Source organism: Harpia harpyja, chromosome 10, assembly GCF_026419915.1.
Source record: "Harpia harpyja isolate bHarHar1 chromosome 10, bHarHar1 primary haplotype, whole genome shotgun sequence".
Taxonomy (NCBI): domain Eukaryota; kingdom Metazoa; phylum Chordata; class Aves; order Accipitriformes; family Accipitridae; genus Harpia; species Harpia harpyja.
This window is the reverse complement of record NC_068949.1, coordinates 7,954,445-7,973,197: the sequence shown is the minus strand read 5'-3', so window position 1 is coordinate 7,973,197 and position 18,753 is coordinate 7,954,445. Positions and strand designations below refer to the sequence as shown.

General features: G+C 39.5%; 1 protein-coding gene across 8 annotated transcripts in view; it reads right to left on the bottom strand.

Moving 5' to 3' along the window:
* The window catches only part of PCDH15 (protocadherin related 15), a 725,853-nt gene that overhangs the window by 19,557 nt on the left and 687,543 nt on the right, over positions 1-18,753 (bottom strand). For all 8 annotated transcript variants that reach the window (XM_052799247.1, XM_052799249.1, XM_052799246.1 and 5 more), the window contains 3 exons: positions 14,442-14,618; positions 6,881-7,099; positions 2,960-3,070 (listed from right to left, as the gene is read on the bottom strand). In XM_052799247.1, the coding sequence (XP_052655207.1) occupies positions 2,960-3,070; positions 6,881-7,099; positions 14,442-14,618 (507 nt within the window). The remainder of the gene's footprint in view (positions 1-2,959; positions 3,071-6,880; positions 7,100-14,441; positions 14,619-18,753) is intronic.

Below are 18,753 nucleotides of genomic sequence, written 5' to 3'. Positions count from 1 at the left end.
GCTTCCTAATGGTCACAGGGACCTGAGAGGACTGATGAGAAGAATCACTGCACCAGAATTCACAGAGTACGGGGATCACTCTCCCATTTGTGAATAACACCCAGCAAAGCTATGAAGGGTTATACCAGTGAATAAACTCTCCCCAAGCACTGCAGTTCTCCAAAAACCGGTATGCCTAAGACTTGCCTTTGGGCAGAATATAACTGTATGAAAAATAATGGACTTCACGCTAATAATTAACTAATTCTTTATTCTAAAGCAGCGCACTTTGAGGTTGGTCAAGCACCCTCAATCTATTTAGAGGTGAGAGAAAGAAATGATGCTGAACTTGAAGGAAACTCTCCAGTAGCAGGCTCATGCAAGATGACAAAACCTTTATGCTACTGGTACAGATTATTTCAAAAGCTTCTCAGTTCCTTCCTCGCTTCACATGACGCCTCTCAAGGATGAGGTTATCCTGCAATCTTTTTCTGTTTATCTATAGGTATTTTAATCAACAAGAAACATCAGCTCACCAGTTTGAAGCACATTTCTGTAAACTGAAAGAAGTGTACCTGCCTCACAAGGAATTGTGAATAGCAGACAAGATTTTGCTTGCATCCAATTGTGAGATCTTAAGTCCATGAACTGAAAGCAAACCTCTGTGCATGTACTCAGTGTTGGTTTTGTTTCTTTTTTTCAAGGTAGTAGGACTATTTGGCTTTAGAAATAATACCATTCAAGTTCAGCAATCATACTTGATCTCTGCTTCCAAGAAAAGGATAAAGAAGCACAGAAGTATTGAAACTTCACAGTAAATGTCTTTCCTGTACTTGATCAATGGACAAATAAAATATGAGTTTCAGATTGCAAGGTTTAATGGGAATTACCAAAAGGAAAATTAACTAGCATTTCTACTAGCTACAAATATTAAGACAATGAAATGAGCTTACTTACTGATGCCTATGTATCCAAAGACAGAGAAAAATGAAAATTATGAGACAAGGCAGATTTAAAACTAAAGAGCTTAGTTCCATTTCATTTGCTATAAACACCAAATTAAGAAAACAAGACACAAGGCAGCACCACAAATGAAAGATGACTGTCTTAGGACAAATAAAGACAGGAAATATTGTACTAAAATTCATGAAAAATGTTAATAAAAGGTATTTCCCAAATAATAATTTCCTAAGGTGTACTAGTGCCTTGAAATCAAGTATTTGACAGGAAAAAAAAAGATAATTTGTAATTATTTTTCTTTAAAATCCTAAGGATTTTCATTTCTCTTGTAAGGATTTCTACTGATTTATGTTTAATCAGTTCTTTAGCATGATGGATATAAGTGTATCTTAGCTGTAGGCAAAGACATCTGAGAGAAAATACTCCAAATATGGCATCTTTTTTGGTGCAATGAAAACTATTTTTAGTCAAAATGAACATAAATCTAAGCCTCAAAGTCAATACTGCAAATTTGTACCTATATGTTGCAGTAGTAAAACATAAAAAAAAAAAATCTTTGCACGTAAAAACCCAGCACAACGAGGCTTGTTCTGGGTTTAGCATAAGGTATTCACCAGTACAAAACACCGTTTCATCCATTGGGATATCCAATTCCAAGAGATAATCAGCTTTATATCACTGCCAGTACTAGAAGTGAATCATTAATTTCAGCATAAATTTAGTTAAATGGAAAAGAAACAGGCATTTTATCCAGCAGGGCACCTCACTGTATGTGTAAGGGTACAGATGTGATCTCATGTGGTTCACAAGCATAAGTGCTTACACTTAAAGATGTGACTATACGCTACTGTCGAACGTACATTTTTCCTCTCTTCCTGCCCAAGCAGTAACACTTCACAAAGGCAAAATGCATGGGAGGAAATTCAGCAGTTAGTTAGGAGAAGCTATTTTGCCTTCAAGTATAGCTCCTCTATTTACACAGAAAAGCTCAAGCTCTGGAATTATTTCAAATGCAGAGACTGCACTCAGATGGCCAAGAGTTAAGGCAGCAGTGATACGCTCTATCATGCCTCCTTAACATTTTATAAACTCAATCACAGCATCTGGAAAATTTCAACTTTCTGAGCAAAACAAACAATGATTGAAAATAGAGAAGTTGGGCAATCCTCAACACCACCAGCAGCTCTCTCCCTACCTGCCTCCAAACATATTATTAATGCTACGCTCTTCCGCATTACTTGGTTTTAAAATATAAACATAGATGAGTAAGTGTGGCAAGCTTATCAACAACCCCCCCTGCCCAGTATGATACAAATACTAATTGGCTATCCTCCGCTGTAATATTTTCATACTGAGAGTTAAATTGTTGTTGGAGTCCATAAACTTCAGATTTACAGAAGCATGAAAAGGTAGGCATCTTTGCAATATTATGATTTTAGGAGCATATAATAGGTAAAAGATATATTCATTGAACTGCCAGTGGTTTCTCTATTTTGATAGTTCCTTCAATTTCAATATTCGAACAGTTTCAAATTTAGAAGAAAAAAACCCCACTTTACCCAACAGAATATTTCTTACTGTAGCAAATGGGGACTTTGGGGGAGCAATTTCATTGGATGTGTTTAGTCAACAGCTTTGAAAAATGTGGCATGCTGGCCTGGATTTGCAAAGGCACTAAAGGACCCCAGTCCTGGCTTACCCTGGTAGCAATGGCCTGCTGTAGGCTCTTGCTCTAGAAAAAAACATCTGGTTATATCCTGCTTTTTGCCAACTTAAAACCTGTTAAAGACTCCCCCATGCACTACAAGAAATCCCCATTAGCAGGTTAAACTGTTTTTTCTCTCCTTACAGAGTCATCCTATTTATTTTCTGGACATTTGAGAACCCCAAGCAGCTGGGGAAAGACGCCTTCATGAAGAAAAGTTTTTTTGACATAGACTGCATGAAGTGATATCCCTGGAACGTGAATCATGGCTTTGGTCACTAACAATTCCCTTGACGTATCACAAGGAATACTTACATGGTGCTGTCGCCAAGCTCTTCATAGAGGTTATTGGCAGCGGTGCTTGCTGGTTTGCCTGCTGGTAAAGCCATCTGGATTCTCGCAGTCTTTGCGCATTCAGCCTGTCGCCTTTGGTAAGCCAGGCAGGGAAGGAGAAATACTCATTAGAAACACTTTATACCCTAACATAAGCCGAGATGTAAAGTTTTTTTATGTTTTTTCCTGCAGTTTTCAGAACATCCCTGCACTTTGTCTTCTTCAAAGGAAAGTAATAACATGATAATCTTCTCCTGGCTTTTTCAGCTCTCTGTTATTTGTTCTCTGTCGGTGGAATCCCAGAGCTCCGCCGAGACAGAAACCTCCTGCCCAGCAGTACGTCACTGACACAGCAGGTACTTCCCAGGAAATAATGTACATGCTAGCTCTGACACTGCTCTCATTAGGAGGTTTAGCTGTTCTGGCTGCCCAAGACTAACAGCGGAGAGAGTAAGCTCTTTGGTCAAATGCTTCATTCAAGTGCCAAGAAACTGTAATTTTAAATGCCAAAAAAGTCTCTGGCAAAGTTTAAGTTATCACTTACAACTCCTTTCTCATTAGAGTTAGCTGCGGAATTTCTGTCTCAATGAACAGTTTTCCTGAAAAAATTACTTTTTAAAATGGGTACATTCACTATGAAGCAAATTTCTATCTAGAAAACAAAGCCTGTGGTCCCTCCCGTGTGTAACTGGGGGAGTGCCACTGCAGTGACATGACTGATCTACCTCCCTTTGGTTTCGAGGGTGGTCAATACCTGATCCTTCCTAGGGAAGTCTCTCTATGCACTCTAGCCTGACATTGCTTGCTTGAGGAATACCACACATGTGAAAATAAATGTCCTGAACCACTGGATTTTTAATGTGTGCTAGCATGCAATAATAAAATACACTGAGTAGCCATATAAGTAACTTTTAACCTCGCCATACAAGGTGTTCAGGAGCAAGTTGGAGTATAGGAAGGAACTCTTACTGAACGTCAAGTACCCCTTCTTCTTAAAAATAAAGACTGGTAGGCTGTCAGTATTCCTATACAAGCTGTTAGAAACAAAGCTGAAAATAAGTACTTACTCTTTGAATCTGTTTTGTTATGCAAAAAAAGATAAAGAGATGAAAAGGAATGTTAAATGAATCCATTTGCAACAATTGTCCCAAACAGTGAACCTAACAGGAGTAATAAACTAGATGCTACTTAATTATTCCACATATAAAATTACAGAATTAATGACATGTTTAAAGAATCATAATTCCAGAGCTGAACAGTGTTGAGCTGCTATTTGTGATACTCTTGAAACAATTTTGCAGTCAGCATAAACATGAATTACAGTGGGAAAAACTACTTTGGGCTTGCAGAAAACAACTCCCTGCCACACACACACAGAAAAGAGTAAGACATGAAAACACCTCATGATATTTATTTAACAGGTGGACTACTAGGGATGCATTTTTATAACTGTTTTCTCATTTTAACACGTTTTAAGAATGCTACAGAAACCATCTTCAATAGTGAAGGAGTCTTATTTTTGGTTGCTATTTAGAAGATACCAGTCTTCTGTGATCAGTGAATAATATGTTATTTATAGTTATCTTACAGGGTTGTACTGGATAGTGTATTTCAAAGACACTAATAGAAAAGAATAATGATAGTTTCTGGCTTGTTTACAAGTCATAAATGTAGGCACTGAGCTGCACTTTGACAATGATAATTTTATAAATTAAATGAGTTTTCTTTTCAGCAACTATTACTTTTACAAAATTTAGTAAGCTGATCACTGATCTGGAAAGCACTGAAAAATGGACCTACTGCACATAAAAAAGTTTTAACAGTGAGAAAATCTTAACATTTCCATTATATGGGCTGTGAGTATGACAGTTACATTTATCCTGCTATAATCTCTATGCTCAGTAGCTGACTGGAGCACCTACTTTGCCAGAACGTTATCAGGAAAAATATTGAAACTCCTTTTGAAAAGGAGAAAAAAGGCTGTAATGTAACAGCAAACTGTAAGGCTCAGGATACCTTTTGGTGTTGATATTAACACTAAAATTCCTTTGATTTTCATTGGCACTCTTCAGTGATACACATTTCATAAAAAGTATAATTTACTCACATTGGTCTGCTATAAATCCAACTCCAAGTCATACTTCTAGACAACAAAAATGTGATTTTTTTGATGAAATGAAGTTAGACAGGTTCCTTAAAGCACTTAAGAGAGATTGATAACCTTTTGATAATCTAACAGATGTCAAGGAAAAATAACGCTATTAGATTTCTTAAAGACAGGCAATTTAGATAACAACAACAACCACCTAATTGTAGCTTGAACTGGTTCAGTAGTGTTTCACTGGAAGCAAATTTTATATACAATTTTGGGAGAAGTAAAGCAGCTTTGAGATGCACTGCCATCCCAATGGCGCAGAAGTTTGCCAACCTCTTTCAAACTCCCTTAAAAGGACTTTTTCCTTTGACCCAAATCGTTTGGAGAAACTGGGATGTAAATATAATCCAATGAACGTGCAGTAACCATCAAGAAATGGCTATCCTTGGCTGATGTTCTGGTGTCGCTATGGAAAGTGCTCTCAGGCAGGCTGCTGTTTTGTAGGATATGCTTTTTAAATGATGACCAACATAGGGCTTTGCTAACTCCTAACTGCAGTGCAGAAAGGAAAAATGCACAGTGTAAACCTTACCTGGTGTATTGTACCACATTACATCTATTGCAGCATTCAGATTGTAATTACTTTACTGTAATACATGTATATCAGCTCTTCCACGCCCTCTCCTCCCACAGACAGATGCAACACTACAGCAGGAGTCTGCACAGGCACTGACACTTCATTGCCCTCAACACAATGAAGGGAGCAGGTGCCAAAGCATTTTTCATAGAAACAAAACAAAGAAAAAAGAGAAAAAACCAACCAAACAAAATCCAGCAGGGCCCTGGGAACTCCTTCCTACATGGTCCTGTGGAGCAGAGGTTTTCTATGATGAGGGCATATTAAATTCCAGCTAGTTCACCAATTTTAAAGTGAAGATAGAAAGATTTGGAGGTACAGACCAATATCTACAGAAGTTGAATATAGCCATTTACTGGGGAAGATACACAGAATTATTTATATTTTGATTTCGTAATTCTTTGAATGCTTAGAGGATGCACATGGAATTAGAAATCTTTCATGAGAAGAAACTAAAGAATAAATATACAGCCTTTAAGTCCAAATGCATTGATTTTAAATATGAGTGGACCTGAAAAGGCATAGTTAAGAGGAACTTGTTAGCGATGTTGATCCTTTAATTAGTCTATTAGTCCAATTATTTAAACCTCTTGAGTCTATGAGAGTTGAGTGGAAATATCAAGAAGGTTCTCTCTGGTGTACACTGCTTTACATAGCACTAAAATGGCACAAAATCAATTCTTCATGAAACATTTGCAATTAAGAAGCATACAGCTAGGGAAAAAATATAACTGTGAGTATTTTAGGATTTAAACAAAAAAAGTTGAGTCTTCTTATTTTGCCTGAGCTACACAATTTGATTTTTGATTCATTTACTGAAACAGCACCTCAATCCTATTTTTTTTTTTTTTTTGGCAGGGAATTTAGTTCTGAATCTACACTTGCATTTCAAACACCTGGCTTTTGATCTTGTGTTTAGGCACGTATTCTAAAACACTTACTGCACCACAACTTTAGAAACTATAGGAAGATGCACTTCCCATGCATTTTCTCTTTTCACGTACAGCCCACATCAAGCATCGACCAACTCTTGTGGTGAGAGGGAAATTAAAAATATTTCCCTGGATAATAATTTCCTTGCAATGAAGGATAATTTTCAAAGCAGTTCTGCTAAGAAATGTAGCATCCCTACGGCAATGTTGCTACCACAAAAAGGAGGAGAAATACTTACTGTCGGTAGCTGACCATAACTATTAAAATAGCTGGCATACAGCAAAGGATGATTATGACGGCCAGAGCAAGTAACGCGCCTTCCGTGTAGCCTACAGCTTGCGCCTGCTTCTTGACGTTTGCTACCACGTCTGGGGTGCGGATCTCCAGGATGCGTCCCCCCTGCCCCAGGTATGGCTGAAACTCTTTATTGATATCCAGCAGTTTGCCATCCAGGAACCTTCGATGTCACAAAAGAAAACTATTACAGACAAGTTCATTAACTGTGTTTGAATTACTGCATAGTTGGGTTAATAACTGTAGTCTGATAAAGCACATACCTCTTCTTTCTGTGCTTGAGAATATTAGGAATTCCCTGTAATCCCTATGTCGGTGATAACTCCAAAGTACTTAATACCAGAACACAGTTTAAACACTGAAAAGGAGAGATGAGCTGAAGCTTATCCTGGTTTCTAGGGGCAAAAAGTTCTCCATGCCATGGAGAGCAGCATGGGAAATGGCTTGCTTTGTGCTTTTTCCTTCAGCGGTCTGTTGCAGAGGATCAACTAACCCTCCTGCACACACTCCTAAAGACTACTCTGGTTTAAAGATCAACTTGATGCTACTCTAAAAGCAGGTAATTTTTAGAGGACTTTCCTCAGCTTCTTAGGGAAATCCTTTGGCTGAAGAAATAGCCTACAGTTTATTCTCTTTTTACTTCCCTTTCAATATTAAAAAGAACAGGGCTTTGGAAAAACTACGCTCTTGTTAATCCCCACCCCCTTCCCACAGCTGCATCAATTCTGAACCTCATTCTTGCATCTGCTCTGTCTAGTTAGCCTCCATGTCTCTACTATTTTCTTAGATTGTAGTGCTGGTACTACGTATTGAATTATTTGAGTAAGACTTTCCTCTTAAAGCATGACTGTTTGATGGCAAGAAGAAAACCCAGAGGGACAATGATCGGATGAGCTCATCTCTAGTGGGAATGAACATCAGAGCAGCTAAAGGATGTGCCCTCTCAACGTTTGGCACAGTGCTAAGCGAGTTTATTGACTGGCTTCAGGCTACCTGACAGTATCCTCTCTACTACAGCAATTTTGGGGTGGAATCTGTAGCAACATTCCTGAGAAATGCAGAATTGTAACAAGGAAAACAGTAGCATTTTTAGAAAATGCTACATCATCTGCACTCGTTTCCTTGAAGTCAAATTGGAGGTCACAAAAGATGACAGACAGGAGATTACTGTAAACTGCCTCGTCTTCTTTTTTTGAGAAGATGCAGGCCATTTCTTCTGGAGTTTCACACCTCTTCTAAAAGGAAAAGCACTAAATGCTTATAACAAACTGTAATTTAAGCTTCACAGGTTCCCCAAACACTGCCAGATACCAGAACAATCTTGACCAACATTACTAATTACAGGAACAATAGGCTATCTATACAGCTATTGGAAAAAACACTGGCTTCAAGTACGCCTAACAAGGCACACTGTTAAGACAGAGTTAGGTTCTAGGCAAAACTAGGGTATTAGCTAACCAGGAACAACACGCTGCTGTCATTGCTTGCAGCCTAGAATAACGTCCATTTTCTGTTTGTACATCACCTATGAGAGGAACTTGGAACAACATAGTTACCAAGCAAAGGACTGGAACAGTCTCTGAAAAATCAAATGCATTGGAAGAAGTTCAGTATCTGATCTGATAATAGGCAGTAGCCAAACATAAATCCTAACCATATGACCTCACTTCCCGTATGACAGAAAATTTTCTATTGGATGACTTTTTGAATGCAAACAGTATGTTTGTTAAAGAAATTTGCTTTAGGAGTTTGAAAAAATATCTTGGCCAAGGCTTTATTTGAAAAAATATATTGGCCAAGGCTTTAACTTCCAAAGGAAAATAAAAATTCTTGGATCACTTTTGAAGTGAGGGTTGACTGTCTCACAAGCTGCCAAGCAGGAGGCTCCAGCTATAAAGATATAGATCAAAGTAGGAGGCACCCACTAGGATGGAGGAGGATCCTGCTGGCTCTTAGCTATAGCAGAACCTCAGACCCTTACATGTACAGTGTTTCTCCTGGAGAAAGCCAAGTGAAAAATGCTGAGATTAAAAAAAAACAAAAACAAAACAACAGCTAAAAAATATTCTGAAAGGATTTCTGCATATAAACTCTGAATGTCTAAAGAAAGCCTGAAATAGCTTTTATTTCCTTAGCCTGATCACGAGACAGAAATTATACTCCTAAAAGACCATTTCTTAAGGGGTGTTAATTTCTTACAATTGATTTCCTCTCAAATTAATTTACTGAGGAACCCACATAGCATTGTTTGTCCCTGGGGTTTTTTTTGAAGTTTGGGGAAAATGCGCTCTGTTCTTTGTAACGTGTTAGCTGGATCTCATAACATACAGAATAATGCATCCCAAATGATGAAACAGTGCTGGTTTCATGATACTAACTTCAAAGAGCAGCAGTGGCTGCTCACTCACAGACCCACACCCTCACAAAAAGCAACCCAAGGCATTTTGAAGAATAATTTCCCTTTGTATTAGCATGCTCTGCTGATATTCACAACTAATTCCTTGATTTCATCCGCAAAACATTTTCTTGGTATTTGAGCAAAAATCCCTTTGAACAAAAATCTTGTCACAGCTTAAAGACCTGCAATGATGGTTCACAAAGACATAAACCGAGTATAAATGGAGCTCTAATTTTTTTGTCGTACGCTAGATGTCACTGGTGCATCTTACACATCCTTCGAGTTGGCAAAAGCATTCAAGTAGGACAGCATTAAATCTCTGGATGATTTTAAGAATCTCTCAGTTAAAATTCTGTTAGCATTTTCTTGACAAACCCTATTTTAACAGGTTCGTAACTCAACCGTGCACATTTACTCCATGATGAAACATGACACATTGTACAAAAGATTCAGACAGGGTAAGCATTTTATTTTTAATGGTGGACATTTTCCACTTAATGTATGCAGGAGAAATTTTCTGGATTCAACTGGTTTTTATGCTCCAATAAATCAAACCTTCTTTCATATAAAAGATAAAAAAGGAGGCTGATCATTTCAGTCTGTAAAATTATCTAAGTGGCCTCAAAGACTTTTCGGATTTTGTGGTAGAGGGAGAAAATAACAAAGCACAGTTACTATTCAGACCCATTTTTTGGTGTAACCAGACAGATTCCTGATTAATAAAAATGTCAGGCAATCAGTCATGACAGTCTAAAGGAAAAGTATGAATCTCTTGTTGCGTATCAGTCTTACAAAGTACAGGATAGGGAAAAATCAGCATGTCTTGAGAGACCCATGGGTTTTCCCCAGCTGGCAGTGACGAACACAGCATGGCTGTTATGTCCATGACTTCTAAATCATGTCTTTTGTTTTCCAGCCAAACATTTTGCTTGAATGCAAATATATGGAATTAGGGTAGTCATTTGGGACTTCTGGCTGTGAGGCAGCCCATTCAAAATAGCCTGGTAGCGAATATGGCACAGTCTGTGCATGCGCTGTCATTGTGCACATCAGCGTTAATCCAGCACATCCAGAGCACATTGCACCTCCTTGTATCTCTTCACTTCGTAAACGACTGTTGGACAGTACCTGAAGTATCGGAGCAACATTTCCCAGAGGTGATTATGGGAGCCTCAAATGTTAGCTATGGTTTAGTGGGGCTTACTTCTTGCAGAAATGCAGCTCTGTAGCTGGTCAGGAGGGTGACTTTGCTCAGCTGCTGATGGGCATCCGCTGTCTCAACTACCCTTTCCTCCCAGCTCCAGTGAAAAGCCAAGCACCTTTGGGACCCCAGCACTGCTCTGACTTGTGCCTGGCTGCCAGCACCAACCAGGATGAGTCACCAATGATATTTGTCTGTATCCCAGCAGCACTCCACCTGCAAAGGTGGACAGGTCGCTTTGCTCCACTCTGTCCTCAACTTACCCCCACATTCCTTAAAAGACCTTCACAGATAATTGTTTTCAAACAGTGACAGGTTTAACAAACTCTGTTAAAGTCAGGACCTCCATTATGTTTTATAAGTGAAACACAGCAGGGTGTTCCCAAAAAGCCCATTTAAGAAAAGCCACAGGTATCTTCCAATACACAGTAATTTTGTAAGTTGTGTTAAAATCACAGCTAGCAGAATTCATGTGCTAAATCTGTGCTGTTGGTACAGTTCTCTCTTCTATATACATCAGGAAATTTTTCAACACTTGGAAAATACCTTGGCTAAATTTATATTCCTTATTGCAAATTAAGTTTTTTAAAACAGGGGGCTCCATCTCTTTCTGACTTTCTAACCTTTCTCCCATCACATCCAGTTTATTAAATGATCCTTTCTCCTATTGATCTCTCTTCTGCTAGGATCCAGAGCAGACTCCTGGCTGGCAGAAGGATGGTTGTGACTCTTGGCAATCTCTTCCCAATGAGGGGACAACCATTGCTACTGTGTCCTGTGCTGGGGCAGGAAGAACATTGAGCCATCCCTCTAAAGATCAAAACTCCAGGAAAGATGGTCACAGAAGGAATTTCTTTTTAGATTTGGGTAAGCACCTGAGCTGACCCAAATCTCTTGAGGTTCACCCACCTGCTAGCAAAAAGTTGTTGACTTCAGACAGCAAGCTACAAAACCCTCAGTTCATTTTTCTCCTTACTTTAGTAAGCTGACATTTACTCACCTCTACCCTAAAGCCAGGAAAGCATTCCCCAGGATTTTGCTGATTTAAATATTTAAAAGCTTTTGAAAAGAGAAAAAAGGAGAAAAAAAAAAAAGAAAAAAAGAAAAAGAAAAGCTGAGTATGCAGGCACATGTAGCATTTTAATGAGGTTGCTTCTGAGCTGATACCCCATTTGCAGACCAGGCAAATGAATAACCTTCCCTTCACATTTGACAAACTGCTTTTTAACCTATTTCACTGGACACCCAAACATCCCTAAAAAGACATTTCTATATTTTCAAAGGGCACCAAAATGAAGAGGGAAACATTTTCTGACCATGAAGAGAGTCTGCGTCAGAAAAAGATTCTTTTTATGGAGTTGAAACAGCTAACTGCCTCCACACACTTTTATATACCACTAACAGTAGATTTGCAGAGAGCTTTCCAAAGTGAGGAGTAAAAGGGTGTCAGAATTTTCAACTATCATCAAAGGTCTGATAAATTTTCTGAACCTGGACAGCACCAAATAATGTCCTCTTGACCTTGAGCATTTTTAATGGGATCCCACTTTGGCCAAACTCAGAACTGGCTACGACTGGAAGAAAACACAGACCTCAGTGAATTTACAAACTGTAAAAGTGGAAAAGTAATGATAAAGAGGGATCAGTAGGTAGTCTGGGTGTAAGGCAGTAAGATACATTTTATTGAGACCAGTTTCAGGAGTGGGTTGGGGTACAACAGTCACTTACAGAAGCACTGCAAGCAGATTTACCGGCACTTTTCCTTAGAGAGAAAGGAGAATGTTTATCTGTCACGGATTTCTGCTGGCTTCCTGACAGGTCTCCTTAATTTCCACTTCCACTCTTGAATAAAATTGGGAACAAAATCACAGAGACCCCATTCTGGGAACGATCAGCAGCTCTGGCAGTGGACAAGCAAACACAAACTCCCAGTGCATCACCGAGACCTAAAAAGACTGTATGGCCATGGAGGTACCTACAAACAGAAAATGGCCACTGGAAGGAAGGAGGCTGTTTTGCCACTGCTCTGAAAGCTACTCCTGCTGAACTGCATCTGATTTTTATATTCCTAGTTCAGAAAGTGATGCTGGAAGACTGGAGAGGGTTCAGAGAAAACTGTAAGTGATTAAAAGAATTGAAACTTAGCCCAGAGTGCAGAGGTCAAGGAACTTCTCAAGAAAAAAATTTAAGAGGATGATGTGATCATAAGCCTAGACCTTGGTGGGAACCCAAAATTAAAAGCACCAACTGGATGCTTCAATCTAGCACCCAAAGTTATAATAAAACTCTATGACTGAATCTAGACAAATTAAAAAAAAGAAAAAAAGACCTAATTTTTGACAGTAAAAATAATTACCCTGCAATAACAATACAAAGGTTGTAGCTGATTGGATTTTCTTGAGCAGCTGCTTTGCTGACAGACACGCTTAAAGCAGAATTGATTTTGGGAGTTCCTAAGGTCTTTATTATACTAGGTCAGACTGATCACAGTGATCTTTTCCAACCTATAAACTCTGAATATATGCAGAGCTTTAGTGTGCTATAATTCATCTGTACTAAATTAAGAGCTCGGGAGAACAAGCCCTTTTTCAATCACAGTCCACTGAGATGGGTCACAGCCATTTGCTTTTTAGGCTGCTGACTGACATGCTGCTTTATAGCATCATGGAACAGTCTGGTCTAGTTTTTACTGAGATAAAAAACAAACACAAAGGTGAAACACGTGCAAAAAAGTCCAAAAGATAGCGGCTGCTTTAGAAGAAGAGCCTGATTTGCATTTCCATTGTTTTGAATCATACGCAGAATGCTGAAACACAAAAATAGAGTTTCTAACAAAATGATTCTACAGCCATATTGATACATCGGCAGCTGAATAGGTTGAGATGCTAATTTTGTCTTAGAACCTACTTGCCACTAGTGATGACTCAGAAAAACCATGCAAAGAGACTCCCTTAATTTCATTTCCTTACCCATGTAATCTCTGGCTTTTCTTCTTGTGCAAGGAAGAGAGCGGAGTTACCACTGGCCCCCAAAGCAGTAGCGTGCCAGAGTGAAATCCCACTGGAGCTCTGCTAAGGTGCAAAAGCCCAGGCAGAGTGGCACCCTATCAAACTGCTCCGCTGGAGCGACCAGAGCTGGCCCATTCACTGGCAGCATGCTATGAGTATAATCAGTCAATAAAAAGCCATCTCTTACATTTTATGTGACACTGGAATTTAACCGCTTATTTGGAAGTCAACTGAAAAGGCAAAACAACATCAAATTTTGTTAATGTGAATATAAGTGACCTATCTACTGCTGTTCACCATCTCTTCTAGCAGCTAGTGGGATGGGCCCATGCAGATCTGTCTGCTCAGCCCACTGGGCACCTGTGAGCCCTACTGATTTCCTGCATGTAGATGTACACCTGGGTCATGCCCCGATGTCTATGCTTCAGACCAGGTGTACACCACCTCTCTTCCTTCCCCTTCCCTTTCTTCTGCTTCAGTTTCCACAAGAAGAGACATGCTCCAAATGGAAACTGCAGAAAGCCTGAAGGTCAACGACTGGAGCACGAAGGCCCTTGCTTGGAGATCACAGAGAAGTTTTGGTACACATCAAGTAAATTCCTTCAGAGGAATTTAAACTGGAAGCTCCTCCACAGGGTGGACCAAATGTATCGCAAGCTCTCCTGGCAACAATGTCTAAATCACGCATATGGGAGCCATTCAGCTCAAGGGAATGGACTGAACCTGGTAAAGCTGTAAACTCCCAAGCTGCACATAGGGCAGGTGTAGTGGCATGCACCAACTGCTTCAAAAGATTTTTCTGTTCCTGTTGTGTTGAACCACTTGCTAACAGAGACAGACCAACAGGCTTCAAAACAGTCCATAGAAATATAGGAAGAGCAACAAATAATATACTTACTTAAAAAGTTCATTCCTCATTATAGCTCTGTTTGTTTGTGGGTCAATTGCATAGACCATGAGGTCGGACTTGGTGTAATCCTCTTCAGAGTACCCATCCCCAAACCTCCGTGCACCAATGGATTCCACCACGACCGTTGCACCGGGAATCTGATCTTGGACATAGCGTTCCAAAATCCTAAAGACAAGATGGAGCCAAAAAGCTGCAGTGATTTATTTGTGCTGATCAAGATTGACAACAGCCCAAAAAAGATACTCGTAGACAGAAACCACAGGCTTAGAAGGATGGTAACCTTCAGAGCACTTTTAAAAAAATCTCTGCTCCAATATAACCTCTTAAATGCTGAACTCTTGGGAAAAGCTTAGCAGTGTTAGGAGAGGTCATCAGAAATAGTGTCCTTAAGTCTAGCTCTTTGTATTTATGACATCAGTTGAGTTTTAAATGGCTCATGGGAAACACCATCTATATTTCACAAAAAAACCCCTGTCATCCTTTTATTAAGCTATAGGATTTCAAACTCTTCAATTCCAGCCTTACATAGGCTGCATACAATAAATTTTCACTCACAGAAACAACTACTTCAACCATTTTCGGTGAGATATTTCATCTGGCCCTCCAATATAGCACAACATATCAGGTGCCAGAAGACCTGCTACTGCAAAAGGCCCAAGTTTTACAGCCATAAGAAAGTCGGAATATCGAGCTGACACGTCTACCACAGGAAAAAAATAAAATAAGCTGCAGAAGTTCTACCTGCAGAAGAAAGATAGGTTGATAGAATTCAGCAGCAGCTATGCCCGAGATAACAAGGGCATAACAACAATAAACCAAAACAAATCTGTTCTTTTTCCAAAGAGAAGGATTCATTACAAGCTGCCAGAGGACAGAATGGCACAGTCTGCGGATATGTATATGAATCACAATGAGTCAATACATGAAATAAATGCAATTCTGGGGAATTAAAATTTATTAGAGATGATGACATTTACTGGTTATTTTATTAATTCTTGTTATGTGACCAATTTTCTTTAACTTTAATACTGAAAATCCCCCCCCCCTTTTTTTTTTGACAACTGAATGTCCGCAGACATCTTCGTACATGCTTTTGGAAGCCTTTGTTCTAAATTCAAAATCTCATATTTTTCTACAGTTTTCCGTGCAGAACTGTTTATGGGAGAAGTCTTAAAATGTGACGTTATTCCTAAAATATTCAAAAAGGCAAAGGGAGAATGGCTGTTTGCAGAATGCCCCTCCAAACAAACCAACCAAAAATACGCACACCTATGCCAGGTTGAAATGCTTCTAGCATGCCTGCAGAAGCACCAAACCGATGCGGAAAGGACCTCACTGAGCACATGAGAAGTTTCTGCACAGATAGCAAGCACACCTGTACACCTCAGATATGGAGAGTTTAGGAAAAGTTACAAGCAAAACTCACTACCGCTCTCACAAGCTGCTTTAGAAAGGACAAGACCTCAATAGTTTTTTAAAAAATTTATTCTTTTCCTTCCTCCTTGTCTGGTCTGCTAGTCTAGTGGGGCCCATGAAATTTGCTGAGTTCCTGTAGCAGACTGCTTCTCTGTGTCTGCTGCACTGTGAATCCAATGCAAAAAGGAGGTTTAGAAGTATTACGGCTCAGCTGGATGACCTTCAAATTCTGTATGCAACAGGGAGAACTGGTACTCCCATCAAGACCATAGCTGGGGCTGGCAGCCAAGATGGTGGGGACCCAGACTCTCACCAAGAATGGATGGAGCCAGAAGGAACATGGAAAGCTGTTTAGACAGTGCCATCAGAAGAGCTTTAACCACAGCTGTTGGGCAAGGACAGAATACATCTCAGAGAAAATGGGAAGAGCGTCTTTGCACACAGACTTGCTAATGGCGTGATGAGGTTTCCAAACTGGGACTGAGAAGGGTTCAGTTAAAGTCCACAGAGCATTTTATAAACAAAGGCATAAAAGCAAATATCATCAATACTGGACACAAAGGCAAAGAAGTATGGCAAGGAGAAGCTGGAAGTCTAAACACTCCATCAGAAGTATGAGTTATGGGAAAATACAAGATTTTCTGGGCTAATTTATGTGATCAGAATATCAAATCAAAAAGCAATAGCTGAGTTAGGAGGCAATATCAAGGGAACACACTGCCTGATATATCAAGGCTGCACTTGGGTGCAGAGGAAGACAAATCTCATAAAAAAAGATATCAATGACTTTAAGAAGACACTTGTTGTTTTAAACAAAACCTTTTGCAGTTGCTGAGGTTACATTTTGCTGTTGTTTTTTTCCTGACACAAGATTTCCAAAGGAAAGTAATGCTGTCAAAGCAGTATCACCATCTCATAATTTTTCAAGTCCACTGATTCACATTCATCCATCCAGTTTCTCTGCTCTTTGTTTGAAAGTTTAGCATGCCCTTAAAAAAGAAGCTTTTCTAAAAGATTTTGAAAAATCCAAGTCTGCCAGACCCAGGTCCTAGCCTAGCACTGAATATATACTCTTAGTGAAGAGCCATTTTTGCAGGGAAAATAAAAATATAGATTGTCTGACACATTGCTAGTTGACTAGCATCCCCTAAACAAGCACTCCTGTTGTTTGCAGATACGGTAAACTCTACTCATCTCTGCTTCTGGCACGCACTTAACTGGTAGCTAGGGTGATAACCTGTCACAGGCTCCTCAGTAACAATAATTCTCCCAGGTAAAACTTGACAGTAAAAATCTGGGATATGCAGATTACTATTAAAAAACCTCCAAACATTACATGAATGTAAATGACTAAAAGAAACCATAACCCATCTTTAGAATGGTGTTTAGACCAAATATATAAAAGTTTTACCTCCCTAATTAGTATACAATCATCTTCTGTTGCTGCAGGGGGGGATGCTTTTGTTTCCTTGCACAGAACTATTATTTCACTCAAGACAGAAATGCCCTCTAAGGCTGGAAGGTTATAAAGTAGGGTCACTTTTAGCAGAATTAGCAGAACAACATTCCCTTTTCTCAGAAAGTCCTGGCATGGCTTCTGCTGGAATTCATTGACTTTGAGAATATCTTTGTCTAAAACATGATTAAAATTGAAGAACAAATAGCATATGACTTTCTGACTACGAGAAATAGGTACATTGCAGCCATTGGCTTCAACTGACATTGCAAGAAACACCACCAAGTATAGTGGAATGATAGTAATATTTCATCTGAAACACACAAATTGCATGTTTAGGTTGAAATATGTAATAAAAATGCACTGAAGACTGAAAAGTAGCAATTAAAGAATGCACTTAAAAATAGGGCAGTTCCCCATAGAGTTATTTTAAAAGTCATTCAGCTGAACTTGTGATGCTAAAAACGCTGTAGTGTTTTAAAACTCTACTGAAAGTGGCCACCTGCTTGTAGTACTACTCACAAGGACCAATTTTAAAAATGCATACTTTAAGTAGCAACAGCATCTGCAGCTCCACTGTATTTATCAGCAGAAGTTAGCTTAAAATTAGTCTGTCACTCGTTAATGCAACAAGGGTAATTACCATTCTCCCAACAGTGGTGTAATGGGCAGTAGAAGCAGCCACTTAACAGGCGACGGGACTTCCCTACTGCTCTAACTCCCTTTAGCTCTGCAGACATAATGTAATGAACAGAAATGCCTCCCAGTGCATATTCATTACCATCGCCTTTCAAATTCCCATCAGTGACATCAGTGAAATGAAATGAAGGACAAGAGGATTTTCACTGTCATTGAGGACATAACGTGGCCCTAAATATCCTGAAAACTCAGAGATTATTTTTTTCATCTTTAGATGCAAAAGAAATGGAAAGGCTGAAAAATACAGGTACTTGGTTTGTTGAGCTGTCCCTTGGCTGGTGGCATTCTGCTTCACAGAACATTTCTGAACTCAGCAGACCAAAACCCCAAATCTGGGATAAGGCACCACATTCCTGGGCCACACTCAGCGCTATGTCTATGAGCTGACATGTGTACCTGAGCCATCGTGCTGCATGGCAGGGCTGAGGTTGCTGCACCCCATTACAAGCAGAGAAGACCCTGCTGAACACAGGGATAAATTAAGGCACCGCAGCATCCTGCTGCTTTCTCCCCACAGCTGCATGAATCTGGCATGCCAGATGCGTGCCCCAGCATGGGAGAGATCCTGCTACTGGGAAAGATGCAAAGGACTACTTAGAAGCTTCTTTGGAAACGAATGTGAAAGTTCATATGAGTCAGTTAATTCACCTCAAAATATGAGATACAGAATCAGCCGCACGAGAGCCCAGCAGCAATGGCAACTCAACTAGACTAACAGTCACTGTGTAA